At 42.1% G+C, this 27,088-nt stretch overlaps 1 protein-coding gene across 20 annotated transcripts in view; it reads left to right on the forward strand.

The window, feature by feature from the left end:
* Window positions 1–27,088, forward strand: part of xylb (xylulokinase homolog (H. influenzae)) — a 382,042-nt gene that overhangs the window by 86,162 nt on the left and 268,792 nt on the right. For all 20 annotated transcript variants that reach the window (XM_072254101.1, XM_072254105.1, XM_072254112.1 and 17 more), the window contains 2 exons: window positions 869–942; window positions 6,134–6,230. In XM_072254101.1, coding sequence (XP_072110202.1) covers window positions 869–942; window positions 6,134–6,230 — 171 coding nt within the window. The remainder of the gene's footprint in view (window positions 1–868; window positions 943–6,133; window positions 6,231–27,088) is intronic.

Below are 27,088 nucleotides of genomic sequence, written 5' to 3' on the forward strand. Positions count from 1 at the left end.
TGGGTTTAATATTTGTATGTGTTTTAGGTATTCCTAAATGATTATGTTTTTAATCAAAAAATAATCAATGTTTAGAGTCAAAGTTGTATAGCATGGAAACAGGCCCTTTGGCCCAACTGGGCCAGACTGAGTTAGTACCATTTGGCTGCATTTGGTCCATATCCTTCTAAACCAGGGGCTCCTAACCTTTTTTGTGCCATGGACCCCTACCATTAACCGAGGGGTCCATGGACTCCAGGTTGAGCACCCCTGTTCTAAACTTTTCATATCCATGCACTTGTTTAGATGTCTTTTAAATGTTGTGTTTGTACCCATCACTACCACTTCCTTTGGCAACTCATTCTATATATCCACCTGTGTGAAAAAGTTGCACCTCAATTCCCCTTCAAATTTTACCCCCTCACTTTAAATCTATGCCTTCTAGTTTTAGACTCCCCTATTCTGGGGGGAAAAGATTACAACTATATACCTTCGCTATGTTCCTCATGATTTTATAAGCCTTTATATGGTTACCTCATAGTCACCTCCTTTCTACATAAAATGGTCTTAGCTTATCCAGTCTTTCCTTATGATTAAGTCCAACAGTCTCCACATACCCTTGGGTAAAGGAATTCCTCCTCACCTCTGATCTGAAGGGTCATTCTTCTATTCTGCAGCCATGCTGTCTGGCCCTAGATTCTCTCACTTCTTCACATCCACTCTATATAGGCCTTTTAAAATTCGATAGCAAACGCCTGAACAAGGTGAGGCATTGGAAAGGGAAGGATGGTGGAAGATTCACATGCACAGTTTCAAATGAAGTTAATAATTGAGTTTTAGATAAAGGCCATTTTATTAATTGCACAATGTATTTCTATTTTGATTCAAGGTTTTTATTTTGATGTGATGGAGATCACTCCTGCTGCCATTGGTGTTCATCGATTTAACGATAGAAATTGCAAAGTGAGTATGATGAAAAATAGGTATATCTTTTTAGGATGGTTGCTGTATTTTGTGTTGTTGGAAACAATCAATAATTGAGTGACACAAACCTTCAGAACAGTAAAGTATTTTTGTTTTAGCATGGTCTGGGTTGATTGGATGGATAAGATGACTTGAAAAGGTGTGAGTTCCAGTATTTTTTTTCAGCTTTATTCACTAGTGGCATCACATTCAATTACAAGAATCCCTTTCAATATCAAAACTTGACTGTCTATTCATCATTGTTTTGAGAAATCCATCTTCTGTGCATCTAATGTAATAAGGGAACGAGCATCAGTTTCTGTGTTTTAAAAAAGGTTGAAAACAAGTAAGTCTATAGTTCTTGGAATCCAAAACTAAATAAAAAATGTTGGATAACTCAGCTATAAGAGAAACCAGTTAATGTTTGTTTTTGTTAACAACCTTCTTCAGAGATGGGGGAGGAATGGAGGGTTTACTGTTTTTAAGGTAGAGCTGGTAGAGGTACAAGGTGTAAGGCAAAAGACTGACTGGAAATAGGTTAAGACAGATCAGGTAATAAGATGATTAAGTACTGTTAGTAAGGCGGTTTAAAGAAAATGGGGTATCGCCATGTCTGTAGAGGAGGCTGTAGAAAGTTTGGTTCAAAAGAAGCAAGCTGAATAACATTTTATCTTCAGTCTACGCATTTTGTAACCGTCTGGAATGTACATTGAATTTTCCATTTTCAAGTAAACTGTTCTCTCATCCATTTCCCTTTATCATATTATGTCCCTTTCTCACCCTATTTCTTTAAAATGCCAAATTTGAACTATTAGTACTCAAGGGATTGGGATTGATGGGGTTACACTACTGGGAGCTATGATGGGTGTGATAGGCAAAATGGTCACCTCCCATGTTGCAATAAATAAATCACATTTTACTTCAGAATACAAGTTTTGGCCTTGCAAGATTACATGCTGACTTGCTTCCCCAAGTCATGGAGTAAGAAGATTCATACTGTGGCATGAGATACCAGTGTGGTAGGATTTTCTGTTATGATGTCTAACAAGCCTGATAGAGTTCTTTGAGCAGGTGACCAGGCATATAGATGAGGGTAGTGCAGTGGATGTGATCTATATGGATTTTAGTAAGGCATTTGACAAGGTTCCATGCGGTAGGCTTATTCAGAAAGTCAGAAGGCATGGGATCCAGGGAAGTTTGGCCAGGTGGATTCAGAATTGGCTTGCCTGCAGAAGGCAGAGGGTGGTGGTGGAGGGAGTACATTCAGATTGGAGGGTTGTGACTAGTGGTGTCCCACAAGGATCTGTTCTGGGACCTCTACTTTTCGTGATTTTTATTAACGACCTGGATGTGGGGGTAGAAGGGTGGGTTGGCAAGTTTGCAGACGACACAAAGGTTGGTGGTGTTGTAGATAGTGTAGAGGATTGTCAAAGATTGCAGAGAGACATTGATAGGATGCAGAAGTGGGCTGAGAAGTGGCAGATGGAGTTCAACCCGGAGAAGTGTGATGTGGTACACTTTGGAAGGACAAACTCCAAGGCAGAGTACAAAGTAAATGGCAGGATACTTGGTAGTGTGGAGGAGCAGAGGGATCTCAGGGTACATGTCCACAGATCCCTGAAAGTTGCCTCACAGGTGGATAGGGTAGTTAAGAAAGCTTATGGGGTGTTAGCTTTCATAAGTCGAGGGATTGAGTTTAAGAGTCGCGATGTAATGATGCAGCTCTATAAAACTCTGGTTAGGCCACACTTGGAGTATTGTGTCCAGTTCTGGTCACCTCACTATAGGAAGGATGTGGAAGCATTGGAAAGGGTACAGAGGAGATTTACCAGGATGCTGCCTGGTTTAGAAAGTATGCATTATGATCAGAGATTAAGGGAGCTAGGGCTTTACTCTTTGGAGAGAAGGAGGATGAGAGGAGACATGATAGAGGTGTACAAGATAATAAGAGGAATAGATAGAGTGGATAGCCAGGCCTCTTCCCCAGGGCACCACTGCTCAATACAAGAGGACATGGCTTTAAGGTAAGGGGTGGGAAGTTCAAGGGGGATATTAGAGGAAGGTTTTTTACTCAGAGAGTGGTTGGTGGGTGGAATGCACTGCCTGAGTCAGTGGTGGAGGCAGATACACTAGTGAAGTTTAAGAGACTACTAGACAGGTATATGGAGGAATCTAAGGTGGGGGCTTATATGGGAGGCAGGGTTTGAGGGTCGGCACAACATTGTGGGCTGAAGGGCCTGTACTGTGCTGTACTATTCTGTGTTCTATAGAAGTTTATATCATTTAACTTCCTCCCTTCCCCCCAGCCTCTTACTCTGACTTCTTCCTTTCCAGTCCTGAAGAAGGGTCACGGCCTGAAACATTAACTGTGTATTCTTTTGCAGAGATGCTGGCTGGCCGCTTGAGTTCCACCAGCATGTTGTGCATTTACCTAACTGGCAGAAGCAGTTGCTTTCCTTTTGAAGGGTGTGGCTATTAATGAGTCATAGAGAAGCATAGCACAGAAATAGGTCATTTGAACCATCTAGTCCATGCCAAAACCATTTAGACAGCCTACTCCCATTGACCTGCACCAGGACCATAGACCTCCATACCCCTACCATCCATGTACCTATCCAAACTTCTGTAAAACATTGAAATCGAGCTTGCTTGCACCACTTGTGCTGGTAGTTAATTCCACACTCTTATGACTCTCTGAGTGAAGAGGTTTCCCCTCATGTTCCCCTTTTACTTTTCACCTTTCACCCTTAACCCATGACCTCTGGTTGTAGTCCCACCCAACTTCAGTAGAAAAAGGCTGCTTGCATTAACCCCATCTATACCCCACAGCTGCTTCTGTCTGGCAAATGGTACCACAGCATTACAGCCAGGACCAACAGGCTCCGGGACAGCTTCTTTCACCAGCCATCAGATCGATCAGTACACATTGATCTGATTGTATATCTGATTGTACATATATGTTATGTATACAATCTTAGTGTTTGGACAATAGCACTCTAGCGTGTGGTGAAAACTGCCCAGCGGATTATCGGCACCCAATTGCCCACCATTGAGAACATCTACCATAAACGCTGCCTGGGCAGGGCGAAAAGCATTATCAAGGATGCACCTCACCCTAACCATGGACTTTTTGCTCTCCTCCCATCCGGTAGGCGCTACAGGAGCCTCCGTTTCCACACCAGCAGGCACAGGAAGAGCTTCTTCCCTGAGGCCGTGACCCTGCTGAAACCAATATCACAGTGCTAAGCATTATTGCATCTGTATTGTATTGTCTCAGTACTTTTATATTTGTGTGCTGTAGCACTTTTTATTCGCAGTTATTTTGTAAGTAACACTATTCTTTGCATTTCTGGTCAGATGCTAAATGCACTTCATTGGCTTTGTATCTGTACTTGGCACAATGACAATAAAGTTGAATCTAATCTAATTTAATCTAATCCTCCCACATTTCCCTTCCTTACTGCTTGTACATAGCGACAGAGATGCAACATAAAGATTTTTACTCCCTCATGATGTGAGATGAATGTAAGAAATAAAATTCAAATTCTAGCTCTAATTCATAATTTTCTATATCTCCATCAAACCTCCTCTCAATCTTCTACGTTCCAAAAATAAAGTCCTAACCTATTCAATCTTTCCTTATAACTCAGCTCCTCCATACCTGGCAACATCTTTGTAAATTTTCTCTGCATTCTTTCAACTGTGTTTACATCTTTTGTGTTGGTAGGTGGCCAGAAATGCACACAATACTCCAGATTAGGCCTCACAAATGTCTTATACAACTTTAACACAGCATCCCATCTCCTGAACTCAAATTGATTTGAGAAGGCCAATGTGCCAGAAGCTTTCTTTACGACTTTCTATCTGCCTGTGACACCACTTTCAATGAATTATGGACCTGTATTCCCAGGTCTCTCTGTTGTACCGCACTCCTCAGAGCCCTCCTGTTCACTGTGCAGTCTTGGTCTCGAGAAAATATCTAGTGTACAATAATCCTCAGAATGTAGCCATGTGGAGGTTTTGTTTTTATATGCTATAGGGTTTTGTAATGTCAGCTGCTAATATTATAAAAATTACCAATAATTTAAGAAAAGAAAATCATTTATAGAACAGTATGATACAGCTCAGGAACAGGCCGCTCATCCCAGTGTCTGTGGCGACTATAATTCAATTCAAAACTATTCCCATCTGCCTGCATATAGTGCATATCCCTCTATTCCCTGTCTATTCACTTGTCTATCTACATGCCTCTTAAATTTGCTGGGGTATCTGCTTCCACCATTTCACTTTTCCTGGCAGCATCTACCACGCTGTGCAAAACAAACTTGCCGAGTAAAATTTCCTTTAAACGATTCCTACCCCCCCAGCATAAAGCTATGCCCTTGAATATTTGACGTTTCCATGCTGGAAAGAAAGACCAACAATCTACTCTATCTATAACCCTCATAATTTTATATCCTTTTTTAGGTGGCCCCCCCCCCCCCCCCAACCCCAGCCAGTAATGCTCCAGAGAAAACAATCTAGGTTTGTCCAGCCTCCTCTTGTAGCTAATGCTCTCTCATCCAGGCAGCATTCAATATGACAGGAGAGGGGAAAGGTAAAGGAAACCAAGCATCAGACAGGACGTGAGATTGAAGATTGCACTGGTAATCAAAAAGTAGCTCCTCTTGCCCAAAAACTTGATCTCACCAATCTCGGGTGAGGAATAGGTCTAAAATTGAGGTTAATTATTTCTGACACCTCTCAACAAAAACACATTCCTAATCACTTCATATTAGGAAGACAGGCCATATTAATTATTTTCCAAGGGATATTCTTCTGAGTTAAGTCCTTGGGATTTAATTGAGGAACGTATAATTGCAGAGGATTGGAATACTGAAAATAACTGCAAACTGAAATCCAGTTTATGGGGATTTGGAATGGATTTACTAATGTCATACAAGGACTTGATGTTAATCTAATGCAGCAATAATTTCAAACCCTGTAGTATGCAAAAGATAAATACTGAATTCTGCAGCATTGCCCGAAAACCTGGAATTGAGTACTGCCTGGCACTATAATCATCCTAACACAATGACCCAGCATCAGATATTTCATCCTTTATTATAGAGCCCTTTCAGTATTTTTTCATTTTCTAAAATCAGATAATTAGAAGTTAACATTTCTTTCTTTGCCTGCTTGCTTAATGTAGGTGTCAGAGTTTTCAAAAGAGGTGGAGGTTCGAGCTGTTCTAGAGAGTCAGGCATTGGCTAAAAAAGCATATGCTGAGAAGCTGGGCTACAAAGTCTGTAAGTAATCCATTCATTTTTTGGCCACACCTATTGGTGAAACTTCCTAGGATTGTCTTGGAACTGATGTGGATGACTGAAGCTTGCTTTATTATCAGGAAGTGAAATTTGACAAACGGGGAAGATTTGGAATTTTGGAATGGTGGCTGTGGAAAGAATATTCAGGTTTTCTCCTTTTCTGTGAATAGTGCTGTAGAATTTTTATCATTTACCTCAGCAACCTTGATTTAAGACTTATATGATGTGGAAATAGGCTTTTCAGCTCAACGTGTCCATGCTGAGGTGTGGCCAAAGGTGCTAGACCCACTTGCCTGCATTTGGCCCCTATCACTCTAAACCTTTCCTATCCCTGAACGTGTCCCAATGTGCTATAAGTTTTAATTGTACATTTTGTAATTGTATCTGCCTTTACCGCTCCCTCTAGCAGCTTGTTCCGTATCTTCATTTAGAAATGTTACCTAAAGGCCTCAGTAATCTGTAAAATGATATTATGGGTAATTCTTCAGTGAGGTACCTCAGCAGGCGATTCCAATTGGCAGGAAGGTCAAGAAGCAAAGCTGGCATGTGTACATGCAAAAGCTTGTCCAAACAGGAAAAGTGAGGATCTGGAGTGGAATGCCAGGGATAGTAGGGGTGGCTGATTCAATCTGGGTGGCATTGGAAAGAGAACTGATTAATTCCTTGAAAGAAAAGAAAATGCAGGTTTACGAAATGAAAGTGGGGATTGTGCCTAATCGGATTGGTCTTGCATAGAGCTTTAGCAGCTCAGTGGGCTCATGGCCTCATTTCATGTTGTGAAATGTATGATATTGTATGTTTAAACTGGTTTATTCTTGTCATGTATGCATGTTATTTGAAATTCTACTTGTTACCGTGGTGTTATCTGCAAACTTGCAGATGGAGTTGGAGGAGAACTTGGCCACACGGTTACGAGTGCAAAAGGAGGATGTAGCCTTGTGAAGTACACAATTAATGTGTGTCCCCGTTTTTAAAGCTGCCTTGGCTTTAGCCTTGTTTCCACAATTTTATATCTATTCTAATTACTCAGCCTCAACTTTTGTTAATTTCAATAGATCTGTGCACCTTCCCACCATTTTTTCAGAGTGGATGAGAACACGGTGTAAGAGTTAGAGGCAGCTGTATAAAACGTGTCTCCTCAATCTTGGTTCACCATTCAATAAAGTCATGTACTTCATTTTATCACTTGATTCCCTTTGGCACCAAAAACATCTGTTGTTCTCAACCTTGAATATATTTAATGACTGAGAATCCATAGCTCCCTGGGAGGGAGATTTTTTTCTCTTTTTTTTGCCCGTTACGCCACTGGCATTTGGGGGAGCAATGAAGGTCCTCCACCTCTGTTGGTAATAATGGCATCCATCATTATGTCAGTGGCTTCCTCTCAGTTTTCACTACTCTCCATCATTTAAGTCACGGGAGGAGTTACAGGAATACCATCGCATTCAGCTATAGAATGCTGTTTCTGTAACAATTTTGTTTGAACAGTCAGGTCTGCTAGCCCTGAGCTGAACCCCCGAGCCTGGAGGACCAGTGGACTATTCTTAGTCTGGTCTCTACCCTTTGGCCTGACTGGCATGGGTGACCCTACCAAAAGCCAAAGAATAACGACCTGACTCCAGCTAACATAGCTGTCCGGATCACTGAGGCATGCAAGCCTCCAAACCACAACGTTGTGCTCCTCTTGGAGGGTGAGAGAGATTTACAACTATCAACTTTGTCTTCATCCACACCTTATCCTGAGATTATCCCCGAGAAGGGAAGTTGTACCTCAGCAACTAAATTCAGAATGCATTTCAGCACCTTGTGAGCCTTGGCTCACAAGGGATATTCTTTGTATTGAAAGGACAAGTGAAAGGCAGAGGAAGTGGTGTAGCTTTGTTAGTAAGAGATGGAATTTCATCTTTAGAAGGAGGTGACATAGGGTCAGGGGATGCTGAATCTTCGTGGGTGGAATTAAGAAACTGCAAGGGTAAAAAAAAATATTATGGGAATCATATATAGGCCTCCAAATAGTAGCCAAGATGTAGGGTTGAGATTGCAAAGGGAGTTGGAAAAGCTATGTAATAAGAGTAATGACACAATTGTAATGGGGGACTTCAATATGCAAGGGGATTGGGGAAATCAGGTTGGCGACTGATCGCAAGAGAGGGGATTTGTTGAATGCCTACAAAATGCCTTTTTAGAGCAACTTGTGATTGAGCCTACTAGGGGAAAGGCTATCTTAGATTGGGTGTTGTGTTTTCACCCAGATCTTATTAGGAAGCTTAACGTAAAGGAACCCTTAGGAAGCAGTGATCATAATATGTTTGAATTCATACTGCAGTTTGAGAGGGAGAAGCACAAGTCACATGTATCAGTATCACAATGGAATAAAGGGAATTACAGAGGCATGAGAGAGGAGCTTGCTCAGGTGGATTGCAACAGGATACTGGAGGGGATAGTAGCAGAGCAGAGATGGCTGAAGTTTCTGGGAATTGTTCACAAGGCGCAGGTGAGAGATGTCCCACAGAAAAAGCAGTTCTCAAATGGCAGGGGCAGGCAATGGTGGCTACAAGGAAGTTAAGGACAGCATAAATACAAAAGAAAGGGCATGTAAGGTAGCAAAGGTGAATGGAAAGTTGAATGATTGTGAACGTTTTAAAATTCAACAAAAGACATCTTTTAAAAAAAACTATAAGAAGGGAAAAGGTGAAATATGAGGGCAAACTAGCCAATTATATAAGACAGGATACTAAAAGTTATTTTAGTTGTATAATGAGTAAAAGGGAGTTGATATTGGACCACTGGAAAATGATGAGGGTGAGGTAGTAATGGGGGACAAAGAAATGGCAGATGAACTTAATGAGTACTTTGCGTCAGTCTTCACTGTGGAAGACACTAACAGCGTGCCAGAGGTCTGTGAGTGTCAGGGAGCAGGAGTGAGTGCCATTGCTATTACTAAGGAAAAAGTGTTAGGCAAACTCAAAGGTCTTAAGGTGGATAAGTCACCTGGACCATGTGGACCACATCCCAGAGTCTTGAGAGAGGATGCTGAAGAGATAATGGATTCATTGGTCATGATCTTTCAAGAATCACTAGATTCTGGCATGAACCTGGGGGACTGAAAAATTGCAAATGTCACTCCACTCTTTAAGAAAGGAGGAAGGCAAAAGAAAGAAAATTATAGGCCAGTTAGTCGTTGGGAAAGTGTTGGAGTCTGTTATTAAGGATAAGGTTTCGGGATAATTGGAGACTAATGATAAAATAAGTCAAAGTCAACATGGTTTCTGTAAAGGGATAGCTTGCTTGACAAATCTGTTAGAGTACTTTGAGGAAGTAATAAATAGGGTGGACAATGGAGAGGCAGTGGATGTCACTTACTTGGATTTTCAGAAGGCATTTGATAAGGTGCCACACATGAGGCTGCTTATCAAGATAAAATACAATTGCAGCAGGACTTAGACAAATTGCTAGACTGGGCAAAAAAGTGGCAGATGGAATACATTATTGGGAAATGACACTATGATAATGAATTTTGGTAAAAGGGACCATAGTGCAGACTATTATCTAAATGGGAGGAGGTTCAAACATCAGAGGGAGACTTGGGAGTCCTCGTGCAAGATTTCCAGAAGCCTAATTCACAGGTTGAGTCTGTGGTAAAGAAGGCAAATGCAATGTTGGCATTTATTTCAAGGGGAATAGAATATAAAAGCAAGGAGATAATGCTGAGCCGTTGTAAGACATTGGTCAGGCTGCACTTGGAGTATTGCCAACAGTATTGGGCCCCATATCTCAGAAAGGATGTGTTGTCATTGAGAGAATCCAGAGGAGGTTCATGAGGAAGATTGTGGGAATGAAGGAGTTAACATATGAGGGAGCATTTGTCAGCCTTTGGCCTGTGCTGACTGGAATTTAGAAGAATGCATGGGGATCTTTTTGAAACCTGCCGAATGTTGAAAGGACTAGATAGGGTGGATGTGGAGAGGATTTTTCCTATGGTGGAGTTGTTCAGAACTAGAGGCCACAGCCTCAAAATTGAGGGGTGATCTTTTAGAAGAGAGGTATTTTGGCCAGAGAGTAAAGAATCTGTGGAATCCTGTGCCAGAGACTGGTGGCCAAGTCCATGGGTATATTTAGAGTGGAAGTTGATAGTTTCCTGATTGGTCAGGGCATCAAAGGATATGGTGAAAAAGCAGGTGCATGAGGTTGAGTGAGATCTGGGATCAGCCATGATGGAAAGGTGGAGCAGACACGATGGGCTGAATGGCCTAATTTTGCTTCTGTGTCTTATGGTCTTGTGGTCTTTGCTGAGTCACCTCATTCTCCTGAATTTAAATGTGTAGGGGCTAATTATACTCAATCACTCCTTTTGTAATTTTGCCATATGCAAAACTCCAAACCTAAAGTTTGACTTGTCAGGTTGAAAAGACCACATCCTTACCCTTATGGGGGATGTAATCGTTCAAGTTCAAGTTTATTGTCAGTCAACTGTGCACAGTGTGTTTCTGTGGGACCAAGGTGCAAAACGCAGGATATATATCACATACAGCACATAAAATGATATTAACACAACAGCATTAACAAAGATAAAAAAACTGTAGATGTACAAGTTGACATAAAACTCATATGACATATAATTAAATATACAGCAGTATAATGCCACTGGCACTGTCATGAATGATGTGCACAGCCTGGTAGCAGAACATTCAAAAGTTTCACAGCTGATCCTGTAGAGATCAGCAGGAACGCCTCCCCTTTGAAAGGCTTCTATTTGTTTAATTATGTAATTATGCTCCTATTCATATTTTATATCATTCACTGGTGCTTTTTTTACTTGATATAACCTACGAATAGCATTTGTCATGAAACAAATCTAGGGAATAATGTAATTCCCACTACATCCATTTTCTATTTTTCATAAACAAGAGAATATCTGCAACTGCTGGAAATTCAAGCAACGTACACAAAATGCTGGAGGGACTCAGCAGGCCAGGCAGTATCTATGGGGGGAAAAAAAAAGTACAGTCGAAATTTCGGCCTGAAATGTCGACTGTGCTTTTTTTCCATAGATGCTGACTGGCCTGCTGAGTTCCTCCAACATTTTGTTCTATTTTTCATGCTTCCTGGAGGAATGGTAAACACTTCCTTATTGATAGCAGTTAGACTTCTCAGTTGGTTTTTTCTTCGCTGTTTGGCATGTCCATTCATGCCTGGTTGGCTGAGAGCTCCATTATCCATGCCTGTACAACAGACCAAATGGATCTGACTGGAATGTGTTATGTAGGGAAGTGCTGGCTGTCAGCTCTAGCTATTTCAGAATTGTGGGCATGCTTATGTGAAAGTCTGAAATGACCTAGAGGTCAGGTGCTAGCACATCTGATCTCTTGCATCTGACTCCCCCACCCCCTGACCCATCCAGTGCTGGACCCATCATTGAGCCTAGTGCAGAGGCTAATGACTGTCAGAAAACAGAATAGGCAGAAATTAATCGCACTGACCTTCCCACTACTACCCTCTGCCTTCTATCACCAAGCCAATTTTGGATCCAGTTTGCCAACACACCTTAGCTACAATGTCTTTTAACCTTCAGGAGCAGCTTACCATGTCCAAAGCCTTTTAAAGTCCTTGTACTGTATGCCATGTCTAGTTCCCAGCCTTTGTCAACTTTCTTAGTTATGCATAAAGCCACACTGACTCCCCTCCAGTCAGTCCCTGCATTTCCAAGTAAATGCATGTTCTGTCCCTGATTTTTTTTCCCCCCAATTATTTCTTGGCTACTGAAGTGTGGAGGTTGATAGAGCCCCACCAAGGTGTAACCACCAAGTCTAGAAACTCCATGTTTGTGCAGGAATCCCATAGTGTGCCTGCATGGAGAAACATCAACAATATGCCATAAACAAGAGAAAATCTGCAGGTGCTGGAACTCCAAGCAACACACAGAAAATGCTGGAGGAGCTCAGCAGGCCAGGCAGCATCTATGGAAAAAGTACTGTTGACATTTCAGGCCGAGACCCTTCGGCAGGACTGGAGAAAAACAGATGATCTCCCTCCTGGCACTTACTCAAAATTGAGTACACCTGCCTCTACACCTCCTCCCTCACTACCATTCAGGGCTCCAAACAGTTCTTCCAGGTGAGGGGACTCTTCACCTGTGAGCCCGTTGGGGTCATATACTTTGTCCGGTACTCCTGGTGTGGCCTCCTGTGTATCGGTGAGACCTGATGTAATTTGGGAGACCGCTGAGCATCTATGCTCCATCCACCAGAGAAAAGCGGGATCTCCCAGTGGCCACCCATTTTAGTTCCACTTCCCATTCCGATATGTCAATCCATGGCCTCCTCTACTGTTGCGATGAGGCCACACGGGTTGGAGGAACAACACCTTGTTCTCCATCTGGGTGGCCTCTAACCTCATGGCATAAACATCGATTTCTCGAACTTCCGGTAATGCCGCCTCCCCCCCTCCCACCATTCCCCATCCCCCTTTCCCTCTCTCACATATCTCCTTGCCTGCCCATCACCTCCCTCTGGTGCTCCTCCCCCTCTTCTTTCTTCCATGGCCTTCTGTCCTGTTAGATTCCCCCTTCTCCAACCCTGTATCCCTTTCACCAATCAACTTCCCTGCTCTTTACTTCATCCCTCCCCCTTCCGGTTTCACCCATCACCTTGTGTTTCTCTCTCCCCTCCCCCTGCCTTTTAAATCTACTCCTCAGCTTTTTCTCCAGTTCTGCCGAAGGATCTTGACTGTAAGCATTTCCACTCAAAATCTGGGCCTTTAGTTTCTCTGAATATTGTTTGGTCTACTGTAAATACAGATACAAAATAATCATTGAACAAATCCAGCATTTTCTCATTTTATCTTTTATTTACGATATTCACTTTTCTGAACTGTGCAATTTTTTTGTTAATGGAAGCACGAGATTGCAAATGTTGGAATCCGGAGCAATGCACAAAGAAGTGGAAGAACTCTGTGGGTCAGGCAGCATCTGTGGAGGGAAACGTACAGTTGACACTGCAGGTTGCAAGCTCTTTTATCTGGACTGAAAGAAAGGAGGGAGATAGCTGGTATAAAAAGGTGGAAGGAAGGGACAGAGCAAGAGCTAGCAGAGGAAGAGAGTGATAGACAGAGGGAACGTGGAGAGTGAGAATGATTTCTGATGCTAGGACATGGTAGATGAAAGTGACAAAGGGTTTGAAGATGATGGATTTGATAGGAGAAGAAGGTAGAGCATGGATTAAAGGGAGAGAACCAGTGAGAGGAGTGCGTTGGTGATGGACCATGTAGATCAAGGGGTGAAAAGAAAGAAAAAAGAGGGAGAAAGGACGGGGGGGAGTTGTTACTGGAAATTAGAGAATTTGATATTCAGCTGCCAGTTTGGAGACTGAGTAGAATGTGAGAGGTTGTTCCTCTAATTTTTTTAATGATTATATTTACATCCCATAGAAGCTTCTCTATAGACACCCATTTTGGTTGCCTTTTGCTTTTGTTTGTATTTTAACTAGTTATCAGGAACCTTTTTTTTGATGTTTTTCTTTTGCTTTCCAGGTTTCCCTTGCTTCCCTACTTGTGCATGTTTTTTGACAGATCTCCTGCATCTTACGATGATGAGTGTATTGTATATCATAACAACTTTATTTTCACTTGCCCACATCCTCCAAACATACACTCCAAGCATGTTTTACCCATTATTTTTCTGACTGAGAGCTTCTGTCCCATTGCTTAAATCCAGAATCTTGATAACTATATTGCTTTTCTATTAGTATTGTAGTGAACCAATTATTCTGGTGAACTAAAAATGTCAATTTTCTCCAAATATGGAGGAGGAAGTGAAAAATCTCTTCATTACTGGAGTTACAGACAGGTTTATATCCTGTTCCTCTTGGCCTAGGTTGATCAGCTTCTTTTCACGTATAGAAGGTTCCGAGACATCTAAAAAATTCTGTGGGATCCACAGAGTCCGCTACAATTGAGGAAAGTGAATCTTGTCAGAGAAAGTGGGTGTGGAGATTGATGTTTCTTCATACACTCATTTTATATATTTGTAAGCAGCTTCTTCCATTGTTGAGACTTGACTTTCCCAGATGTTATTTCCTCACTTTTTGATCAGTTACTGGCCGGGTGTACCATGAGTTGCAAAGATGTTATATTTATTTATGGAAATTCCGATGACATTCTTGGAGTGCTTTCAAGGTCTTCTTGGAAATCCCTTCCTCTGGTGGAGTGTTTGTTTTGGAAATGTCAGGCATGTGGATAATGTGGCCTACCCCAATGCAGAATGTCGTCAGAGCCTCGACAATGGATAAGTTAGTGAGGGAGAGGGCACTGATCTTTATTTGTCCATATCTGGAGAGTTTTATGGAAACAATGTTGGTGCTATTTTTCTAGTGCTCTGAGAAGTTTTAAAAAATTGCTTTATTCAGAGGTTTGTATTACTTAAAAATATATTATTAATGAAAATATTACAGCTTCTCAAACTTGTAATGGATGGAGAATCCAGTCCAAACCGTGTAGCAGAGATGCAATAATTACACTCTGCCACCTGGGGGCAGTTATTGACTATTCTAAGGCTTCAGGCTTTTTCTCTTTTACAGTCTCTCTATTAATTTCTTAGTTTAAAAATCTGATAATGTGACATTTTTGGGTAAGATGCATAAAAATTCATACCCAGACTCAAGCCTATGTGATTAATTCTGGGAGTTATGTCTTGATTTCAAATATCATTGTGCAATATACAATAAGACCATAAGAGATAGGAGTAGAATCAGGTCATTCGCCCATTGGGTCTGCTCCACCATTTGATCATGGTTGATTTATTATCCTCTCAACCTCATTCTCCTGCCTTCTCCCCATGACCTTTGATGCCATTGCTAATCAAGAACCTATCAACCTCTGCTGAAATATACCATTGACTTGGCCTCCACAATCATCTGCAGCAATGAATTCCACAAATTCATCACCCTCTAGGTAAAGAAATTCCACCTCTTCTCTGTTCTAAAGGGGTGTCCTTGTGTTCTGAGGCTGTACCTTCTGGTCCTAGACTCCCCTATTATAGGAAACATCCACTCCATATCTATTTTATCTAGGCCTTTCAATATTCGGTAGGTTTCAATGAGATTCCCCCTTATTCTTCTAAACTCCAGTGAGTACAAGCCCAGAGCTCCTCATACGTTAACTCTTTCATGTTTGGGATAATTCTGTAAGCCTCCTCTGGATCTTCTCTAATGCCAGCACGTCCCTTCTTACATATCAGCTAATCTTTTGTCCATGCTCACAAAACTCAAAGTATATAAGAACATAAGACATAGAGGCAGAATTAGGCCATTTGGCCCATTTTGCTCCACTGTTCAATCATGCCTGATCCTTTTTTCCCTTCCTCAGCCCCACTCCCTGGCCTTCTCCCCGTAACCTTTGATGCCGTGTCCAATCAAGAACCTGTCAAGCTCTGCCTTAAATACATCCAGCAACCTGGCCTCCACAGCTGCCTGTGGTAATAGATTCCACAAAATGTAGTTTGACCAATGCTTATAAAGCCTCAGCATTCTGTGTGTGGCCTCTGTCGGTCATGGTCGACCATGGGTACTGCACCTCTGGTAGTCACTGAGAGTGGTCTGTCCAGGGCGCAAGCCAGGGCAGGGTTGATATGGAGATCGGTCTATTGCCCATGCAGTGGGACCTCCCCTCTCCATGCTGATGACAGGTCCAAAGGGGGGATGAAAGTCGATACAGTTTGGTGCCAGCAGCATCCCAGGAGTTGCCGTGCCAGTGCTGGGTACAGCAGTCAGCCGCCTTCGGGACTCCGACTCCGAAATTTACCTCGGGGTTTACTCCCAAAGCCTTTCCCCTGAGCGGGTACAGCTGCAAGGCAATGGAGGTTTGAAATCAGAGTTTTCTCTCTCTCAGATGAGATACATCTGTGGTTAATGAGCCCCATCTGCCCAGAGCAACTGGTTTTAAGGCGCCAGTGGCCTGCCTTTGCCCTTTCTCCTGTCAGTGAGAACAGCTCTGCCAGGCATAAGAACTATGCCACACGTGAAGGCCAGGAGTTGGACTTGGTTGTCAGAGGCTGTTTGAGACGCACGCCATGAAAAGCATTTGTTCAGCAGTGGGAGCTCGTCCCCACTGCCACCCTTCAGCTATGACTACCTTTAGAGCCTCAGCATTACATCCTTGTTTTTATATTGTAGTTATCTTGAAATGAATGCTAATGTTGTATTTGCCTTTCTTACTACCGACTCAACCTGAAAGTTGACCTTTAGCGAATCCTGCATAACTCCCAAGTTCTTTTGCACCTCGGAATTCTGAAATTGCTCCTCATTAAGAAGGTAGTCCTTCTACCAAAGTGCATAACCATACACATCCCTATACTGTGTTCCATCTGGCATCGCTTCTCCCATTGTCCTAATCTGTCCAAGTCCTTCCACAGGTTCCCTGCTCTTTTCACTGCTACTTGCCCTCCACTTATCTTTGTATCAGCTGCAAACTTGACCACAAAGCCATCAAATCCATCATCCAGATCATTAGCATTAACGTGGAAAGTAGCAGATCTGCGGAACACTATTAGTCACTTGCAGCCAATCTGTAAAGCCCCCCTTTATTTCCACTCTTTGCCTCCTGCCAATCAGCTAATCTTTTGTCCATGCTAGTATCATTCCTGTAATACCATGTGCTCTTATCTTGTTTAGTACATACATTCTCAACAAGAGGAGTCTTGAAGGTCATGGATTTAAGCATTGAAAGTTTGGTTATTTTCTTTGGCCCCAGCTGTAGGCTGTATTTCCTATTCTTTAATCCCATCTCCTCCATGTCGATATTGGGATTGGTGGACTTCTTATCTCCTTGCCATCCTATCTGACTCTAAGATGAACTTCAGCAGCTTATTTTTCTCTATTAATCAAACAGGCTTATTAAACTTTCAGCTTTACTTTTCCCCTCCTTTTGTTTCAACTGAGTTACTGCTGGGAACCTCATTCGTACTTTGACTGTTGCTCCAGTGTTCTCATTCAACCTCCCGTTGTCTACATTTTACTAGTTTGAGGTCTTCCAGCCACATCCTAATTCACACAATGTCTCCTTCACCCATCAAACCTGTTGTCACTGTTCTATATGGGCTGCGTTTTCCTCAGTGTCCTCAAGTTGAGGTTCTAATCTGTGGCATAGTTACAGAGACAAGCTCCTTTAGACCATGAGACATCGGGCAGAATTAGGCCATTCAGCCTATTGAGTCCACTCTGCCATCTCATCATGGCTGATCCCAGATCCCATTCAACCCCACATACCTGCCCTTTCACGATTTCCAGTGGGCTGAGGGTTTATCCTTTTACCACCCACTTGGTCTGGCATGTAATGTCAGGATTGGTTTCCTTTCGGGTTAACAGGGTCACGGTGTGAACATTTCTCGACCCCATTATGATGAATTTGTCCGACTAATCTGGAAAGTAGCGCAGCAGAACATACCTAGAGGCTGCAGAACCAAATATATTCAGGGATTGACTAGTGATATCAAGCAAAGTTATGATGAGTATGTCAACTTATACAATCAAGACCTGTTTGGTCAAGACACAATTGAAATGGGAGAGTCAGTTCTGTCCCTGCTGAGCTAGGAGAGACAACAGCATTGGCAGGAACTGATAAAAAACACAGACATGACCAAGAACAGTAAGAAGGCATGGGCAACTGTTCGGAAACTCGACTCAGACAATAGACCACCACAGAGAATTGCTGGCATAACACCCAATCAGGTTGCTCAACAACTAATACTAAATGGTCGACCAAACAACAAGGAACGGAGACAGTAGAAAAAGCAACATCAGGAGATGGAGTCAGCTCTCTCAAATGGGAATAACAACTTCCCACCTCTCACCCTAAAGAATGAAGTATCACAGCTAAAATCCAACAAAGCTGCTGGCATAGATGGGATTCTTAATGAATTCCTTAAACATCTTGGACCTAAAGCACTCCACTGGCTTCTGTCCCTTTTTAACTATTGCCGAAGATCATTAAAAATACCTAAAAAGTGGAGAAGAGCCAAAGTTGTTGCTCTCCTAAAACCCAATAAAGACCCCAACATTCCTGAAAATTACAGACTGATTTCCTTGCTCTGCACCCTCTATAAACTCTACGAGAGACTCATACTGAAAAGAATATCCTCCTTAGTCGAAGATCTTAGTAGAACCAGACCAAGCTGGGTTCAGGCCAGACTGCTCTTGCTGCGGTCAAGTCCTGAACTTAACCCAGTATATTGAGGATGGCTTTGAAATGCGATAAATTACAAGGTACAAGGGCAGTATTCATTGACTTAACAGCAGCATATGACGCTGTGAATCACAGCGGCCTTCTACTGAAATTATTTTAAATGTTAAAGAACGAAACTACAGTCAAAGTAATAAGGAGTCTCCTAGAAAATCGCAGATTTTATGTAGAAATGAATGGAATTAAGAGTAGGTGGTGTCCACAAAAGAATGGACTACTACAGGGATCAGTCCTGGCACCTCTACTATTTAATGTTTACTCAAACGACCAACCAACCTTTCCTAACACACACAGACGACCTATGCATAGCAGCACAAGCTAACTCCTTCCAAGAAGTTGAAGTATGACTTAAAGCAGTTCTCAAAGCAATGAAGCAGTAATATGAAAAATGGTCTCTGAACCCAAATCTATCAAAAACTCAAGTGTGTGCATTCCACCTGAGGAATCGAGAAGCAGCTTGGAAACTCAAGATCTTCTGGTGTAGGAAGGAGCTCGAACACCATCCGACTCCAATTTACCTTGGGCGTGACACTGGATAGGACGCTCTGATTTGCCACCCACATCCAAAAACTCCTAGGGCAAGTTGGCTCTCGCAATTCTCTCTTGAAAAAATTAGTAGGCACGAAATGGGGAGCTAATGCTCACACACTTAGATCAACTGCCCTAGCACACTGCTATGCACCTGCAGAATACTGTGCGCCTGTGTGGGGCAGATCAGCCCATGCGAAGAAAATAGGCCCGCTGCTTAACAAAGCCTGCCGAATAATCACGGGCACACTGCGCCTCACACCCACTAGCATCATTTACAGACTTGCAGGCATTGCTCCCCCAGAGATCCGAAGACACGCTATAACAAAAATTGAAAAAGGTAAACAGAACTCGGATCCACGACACCCACCACATCATCATGTGCCAGTTTTCAACTGCCTAAAATTGAGGAAAAGCTTTGCTACAGTGGAGGAACTACTGCACAGAACATCCCCCCCAAACAGACAGAATTGACCTCTGGCAACAAACAGAAGCCAGAACCCCACCAAACAATACAGTGCAAGACCCCACAGAAATGTTGCCAGACGCGGCACTGCTTGATAGACGGAAGTGGTGCACTCTCAACAGAGTGAGAGCAGGAGTTTGTAGGACGGGAGACAATATGGTGAAGTGGGGTTTAAAGACCAACGATTCCTGTGAGTGTGGCAAAAGGATGCAGAACATTGAACACGTTCTGCGCCACTGCCCACTCTCACCTGATTTACCTGACACTGACCTGCTCAACATCAACCAAACAACACTAGAGTGGCTGGCTGTCTGGTGTGACAAGCTATGATGATGACTTGCCCTTTTACCATATCCCTTGATGCCCTGACCAATCAAGAATCTCTGCTTTGAATATAATATACCCACAGACTTGGTCTCCACCTCGGTCTGTGGCAGTGTATTCCACAGATACATCACCTTTTGTCTAAAAAAAATTCCTCCTTACTTCTGTTCTGAAAGGTCACCCCTCAATTTTGAGGCTGTCTCTCTAGTTCTGGGTAGGCCCCAACAGAGGAACATCCTATAAACATCCACTATATCTAGTCCTTTTAACATTCGATAGATTTCAACAAGATCCCCCAACATTCTTCTAAGTTCCAGTGAGTACAGGCTCAAAGCTGCCAAACATTCCTCATATGTTATCCCCTTCATTCCCGGAATCATCTTCGTGAACCTCCTCTGGATTCTCTCCAATGGCAATATATCCTTTCTGAGATAAGGGGCCCAAAACTGTTGACAATGCTCCAAGTGCGACCTGACCAGTGTCTTATAAAGCTTCAGCACTATCTCCTTTATTTTTATATTCTATTTCCCTTGAAATAAATGCTAATATTTCATTTGCCTTCCTTGCCACCGACTCAACCTGTGAATTAACCTTCTGGGAGCCTTGCACAAGGACTTCCAAGTCCCTTTGCACCTCTGATGTTTGAATTTTCTCCCTATTTAGGTAATAGTCTGCAATATTGTTCCTTTTACCAAAATGCATAATCATTCATTTCCCAACGCTATATTCCATCTGCCAATTCTTCCAATTTGTCTAAGTCCTACTGTAATGGCATTGCTTCCACAGTACTCCCTACCCCTCCACCTATCTTCATATCATCTGCAAACTTTGCCACAAAGCCATCAATTCCACTATCTAAATCATTGACAAACAATGTGAAAAATACCAGTCTGAATACTGAACCCTGAAGGACGCTACTAGTCACTGGTAGCCAACCAGAAAAGGCCTCCTTTATTCCCACTCGCTCTCTCCTGCCTGTCAGACATTCTTCGATCAATGCCAGTATATTTCCTGTAACAAAATAGGATTTTATCTTGTTAAACTGCCTCATGCGAGGTCCTTTATAAATTGTCTTCTGAAAATCTAAGTAAATGACATCCACCGCCTCTCCTTTGTCCACCCTGCTTGTTACTTTCTTGAAGAATTCTAACAGATTTGTCAGGCAAGATTTCCCTTTACAGAAGCCATGCTGACTTTGACTTATTTTATCATTCGTCTCCAAGTACCCTGAAACCCTGTCCTTAATAATGGACTCCAACACTTTTCCAACCACTGAGGTTAGGCTAACTGACCTCTAATTTCCTCCCTCTTGTCGTCTTCCTTTCTTAAAGAGTGAAGTGACATTTGCAATTTTCCAGTCCTCTGTGCATCATGACTAATGCATCCGTTACCTCTTCAGCAACCACTTTTAGCAGTTCGGGATGTAGTCCATCTGGTCCAGGTGACTTATCCACCTTAAGACCTTTGAGTTTGCCTGGCACTTTTTCCTTTGTAATAGCAATGGCACCCACTCCTGTCGCAGACCTCCAGCGTACAGCTAGTGTATTCCACAGTAAAGACTGAAGCAAAGTCTTAAATTCATCTTTGTCCCCCATTACTACCTTACCAGCATCATTTTCTGGTGGTCCGATATCAACACCACCTCCCTTTTACTCTTTATATAACTGAAAATTTCACCAGGTCATAGCTGACTAGCAAGTACCTGTCTAAATGAATCCGATTTACCAGTATTCTATGTGTTGGTGCTTCAAATGCCTGTCTAGCTACATTTTAAATCTTGTGACAAACCCTGTCTCCAGTAACCACTCAGAGAGTGCATAGCAGATTCCCATTAACCTGTGGTGAAATATTTCCCCTCTAAACCCCTGCTCTCTAGTTTCTAATGGCTCTGCAGTATGGACATGTTTTCGACCACATACACTATCTATGCTCCTGCTAATTCTATATATTCTAGCTGGTTGCCCCTTAGCTTCCTCTGCTTTAAGAAAAGTTAACTTCAGTCTCTCCTCATAGCTATAACATGCCATCTCAGGCAAGGTGCTGATGATCTCTTCTGAAAATTAGTCAAAGTTATATGCACAAACAAGCAGAAAGAAGCTGAATCCAGTCAGGACTGTGCTGCAGAGATGCAATAATTGCTGTCTACCACTGAGGAGCAGTTATTGACCAACATCAGAATCAGGTTTATTATCACTTACCTATTTCATAGTTGTGTTTTGTTTTGCAGCATCTGTACAGTGTAATACATAAAATACTATACATTACAAAAAAACATAAACATTACTAGTACAAAAAGAGAGTAATATAGTAAGGTTGTGTTCATAGGTTCACAGGCTGTTCAGAAAGCTGATTTCTGATCAGAAATTGGTGTCTTCAGGCTCCTGTATCTCCTCAATGATGGCAGTAATAGATTAGATTAGATTATGAGGGCACGCAGTCCTCGTTTATTGTCATTTAGTAATGCATGCATTAAGAAACTATACAATGTTCCTCCAGTATGATATCCCAGAAATACAAGATAGACCAGGACTAAAAAAACTGACAAAAACCACATAATTATAACATATAGTTACAACAGTGCAGAGCAGTACCGTAATTTGATAAAGAACAGACCATGGGCACGGTAAAAAAAAAAGTCTCAAAGTCTTGAAAGTCCCATCATCTCACGCAGACGGTAGAAGGAAGAAAACTCTCCCTGCCATGAACCTCCAGCGCCACAAACTTGCCGATGCAGCACCCTGGAAGCACCCGACAACAGCCGACTCTGAGTCTGTCTGAAAACTTCGAACCTCCGACCAGCCCTCCGACATCGAGCACCAAGCACCATCTCTGCCGAGCGCTTCGACCCCGGCTCCGGCAACAGGCAATAGGCAAAGCCGAGGATTTGGGGCTTTCCCCTCCGGAGATTCTCGATCGCACAGTAGCAGCGGCAGTGAAGCGGGCATTTCAGAAGTTTCTCCTGATGTTCCTCCTTGCTTCTCACGTCTGTCTCCATCAAATCAGGATTGTGCACGGCATCCTACTTGACAAATACAGATATCATTCACCGGAGAGGCTGCGTGCCCTGTGTCGCGCCGCCATCTTCTGCTCCCCCTAATAAGAAGAGGGCAGGTACTGGATGGTAAGGATCAAAATGATGGATGCTGCTTTTCTGAACTGTTGCCTATGGAAGATGTCCTCAGTGGTGGGGAAGATGGAGCTGGCTGAGTTTACAACCCTTTGCAGCTTTTTCTGATCCTTTGTATCGATGCCTCGATTCGACGTTGTAATGCAGCCAGTCAGAATGTTCTCCACGGTGTATCTGTAGAAATTTGCTGGAGTCTTCGATGACATACCATATCTCCTCAAACTAATGAAATATAGCCCTTGACATGGCTTCTTCATAATTGTATCAATATGCTGGGCCCATGATAGACCCTCAGATGTTGAAACCCAGGGACCTGAAGCTGTTCACCCTTTCCTCTGTAGACCACTTGATTGGAACTACCAATTTCCCCCTTCCTGAAGTGCACAATAAATTCCTTGGTCTTATTGACGTGGAGTGCAAGCTTGCTGTTGCAACTCCACTCAACCAGCCAATCTATCTCACTTCTGTACTCCTCCGATATCCTTACATTCTCTGCATATCCTATCTAACAGCCTTTTAAAACGCTCTCACCTGTAACTCAGGCATCTACCACTGTTTAACAAAAAGAACCTGCCCTGTACATGCCTCTTACACATTCTCATTTTAAATACATGTCCTCTAGTACTTGACACTTCTAACTTGGGGAGAAAGATTCTGACTGTCTATCTTTCATAATTGTATAAATTTCTGTCAGGTCTCCAGTCAGCTTCTGACGCACCAGGGGAAACAACTGAAAATTGTCCACTCTCTCCTTATAGCTCATACCTTTTAATCCAGGCTGTGTTCTGGTGAGCCTCTCACACTTACTTTCCATCCTTGTGTCCTTCCTGTAATAGCATAACCAGAAATGTGCACAACAGAATTCTCTTTCTAAACTTTTCTGTCTCATTTCTCATTCCTCATCCATGGCTTTCTTTAAAACCTTATCTTTGCCCAAATCCTGCCATGAGCTGTTGTGGTTTAGAATCAATTTTTGCTTTACTTTGCAAGAACATTTTTTGTGTGTTATGGACTATTTAATGAGTGTTGAGGCTTCAATCTAGTAATGGTTTTCCTAGACTTTATGATTCACCCTTCTCTCCCAGGTCTTTAATGGTGTGGAGAGGAAAGAAACCTCTTTGAGTGTGGGTGGTGACCTGAGCTGCCTTTGCTCATTTGTTTTGAAATTAGTTGTGCATTAAGGGTGTTGATTAATGGATGCTTCGGAATTGGAAACGTGACTATTTCCAAAGGATGGAAATGGGTGTAACAATGAGGAGCATGTAATGTTTCAAAAAGGACAAAAGGCCGGTGGTGTAACTCTGTACATTAGGAATACCTGAGAAGGTAAAAGACATTGATGCTAATGAAAATGCCATAAGATGAATGGGGAAGGTGTTATAAATCACAAGGTCAGCATGAGGAGGAAGTTTTCAATCTGACGAGAAGGAAGAATATGCATGTGAGAACAAGTAATTTGCTTGAATAGAAGACTTCATTAACCTAATAGAAACAGATCAAATCCAAATGTTTTAGAGTTGAGAGCTGGCTGCTTTCTGAGCCAGTATCATGGAAGCTATTCATCTTAATCTGATATTTCTGTAAAAGGTCCATAAAATGTTCATCAATCAAAAATTACAGCTTTACTTGGAGTACAGCAACCACAGTAAAATAAATAAAATTAAAATAGGAATTTAGAGCTGATACCAGGGATTGTAGTAATGAGAAAATAATCTTGGAATCATCCATAATTAACTCAGGAGAATGAAAACACACTAGGATTTGCCTGAGTGGGTGAATTGTGAGAAAAGCTTGGATTAATTACTCTTTTACAGGAATGGCAAGAGCCCCTTGTAACAGCTGTTCAAGTTCTTAATTATATTATTGAGCTGGAGGAAGTTTTTTCAGTTCAAACTTATTTATTAACTTCTACGTATGAAGTTTTGGCCTGAAACATCGACTGTTTATTCCTTTCCATGGATGCTGCCTGACCTGCTGAGTTCCTCTAGCACTTTGTGTGTGTTACTTTGGATTTCCAGCATCCGCAGACTTTCTTGTCTTTATGCACATGTACAAGTCTGCTGATGATACCACTGTTGGATGAATTAAAGCTAGTGATGAATCAGCACAGAGGAGACATTGAAAACCTGACTGAATGTCACCACAATCAGCGCTTACTCAACTGTCAGCCTAATAAAAGAGCTGATTACTGACTACAGGAGGAAGAAGCAGGAGGTCCATGATCCAATCCTCATTAGGGGACTGAGGTGGAGAGGGTCAGTAGCTTTAAATTCCTTGACATTAGCATATCAGAGGATTTGTCTTAGGACCAGCATATGAATGCCATCTCAAAGCACAACAGTGCCTCTACCTTCATAGAAGTTTGCGTAGATTAGGCATGTCACTAAAATAGAAACATAGAAACAAGGTGCGGGAGTAGGCCATTCGGCCCTTCGAGCCTGCACTGCCATTCAGTATGATCATGGCTGATCAACCAACTCAGAACCCTGTACCAGCCTTCCCTCCATACCCCCTGATCCCTTTAGCCACAAGGGCCATATCTAACTCCCTCTTAAATATAGCCAATGAACTGGCCTCAACTGTTTCCTGTGGCAGAGAATTCCACAGATTCACCACTCTCTGTGTGAAGAAATTTTTCCTAATCTCCGTCCTAAAAGGCTTCCCCTTTATCCTCAAACTGTGACCCCTCGTTCTGGACTTCCCCAACATCGGGAACAATCTTCCTGCATCTAGCCTGTCCAATCCCTTTAGGAATTTATACGTTTCAAACAGATCCCCCCTCAATCTTCTAAATTCCAGAGAGTATAAGCCTAGTTCATCCAGTCTTTCATCATATGAAAGTCCTGCCATCCCAGAAATCAATCTGGTGAACCTTCTTTGTACTCCCTCTATGGCAAGGATGTTTTCCTCAGATTAGGGGACCAAAACTGCACACAATACTCCAGGTGTGGTCTCACCAAGGCCTTGTAGAACTGCAGTTTTTTTAATAGATGCACAGTGGAGAGTATCCTGACTAGTTGCATCATGGCCTGGTATGGAAACACTGATGCCCATGAGCAGAGTAGCCCAGGGATGGCCAACCCATGGTGCATGCGCCAGAAGTGGCACATTGGATGATTAGAAGTGGTGCATTGCACCCCAGTGATAATAATAAAAAAGTAAGCCTACTCATGCAAAAAGTATTAACCAAAAACTGATTTGTAGAAAAAAAGATCTATAACAGGAATTCAAGTAGCTTAGAGCTAGAAATGGGTTTTACTGAGAATAAATCTAAAACTTAGCGATTATTTTTAGCGATTTTCTTACTTCGTGCACATTTTCTGGCAAATGTTATCTTCTTTCACATTAATCTGTTTTCAATTAAAAAAATGTTCAATAAGTCAAACTAGGAAAGAAAGACTTTTGTTCTGTGGTCATTCCATAACTGTTCAATGCACGTTTGATACTTGTTTGATCCTGAGGTGCCAGGCGTCTGCACCAGTGGTGCGTCGCAGGTTTTTGCCAGTCAGTTTGCAGTTGACACTTGTGCACTATGGAGTTGTGCTTTGTTTGTCCTTTGTGAACATTTGCAGTTTTGTACTTTTTCAAAAATTAAGCCTTATTTTTGCGTTCAGTTACCTATCACAGTGCAAAAGAAAATGAGCAAAAGATAAGCAGAAAGTAATAGTAAGCGTGAATTCAATGAACAGTGGGAAAATGAGTTCTTATTTGTAGCGGGTCCGTCAGGAAAACCGTTGTGCATTGTTTGTGAAAACACTTTCTCACATAATAGAAGACATGATCTTAATAGACTCTATAAAACACAACATCAGACTGAAATAGAAGGAAAACTGAAGCTAGTGCTTGGGTCTGAGTTACGGAAAGAATATGTGATTTAAAAAAAAAAAGGAAATCAAAAGAAGACAAAATATATTTGTTAAAAGAAGTCTCATTAAGGTAAATATTGCTTATTTTGTTTTTATATTAAATCAATATATCATGTAAAAATGCTAAATATGTCTATATTAACATTTTTACAAGAATTGAATGGGGGTACAAGAGTTGTATGGCACATCTGAACTTAGAAACTATAGAAAAACTACAGCACAGAAACAGGCCTTTTGGCTCTTCTTGGCTGTGCCGATCCATTTTCTGCCTAGTCCCACTGACCTGCACACGGACCAT

The sequence above is a fragment of the Mobula birostris genome, chromosome 3 (genome assembly GCF_030028105.1).
Source record: "Mobula birostris isolate sMobBir1 chromosome 3, sMobBir1.hap1, whole genome shotgun sequence".
NCBI lineage: Eukaryota > Metazoa > Chordata > Chondrichthyes > Myliobatiformes > Myliobatidae > Mobula > Mobula birostris.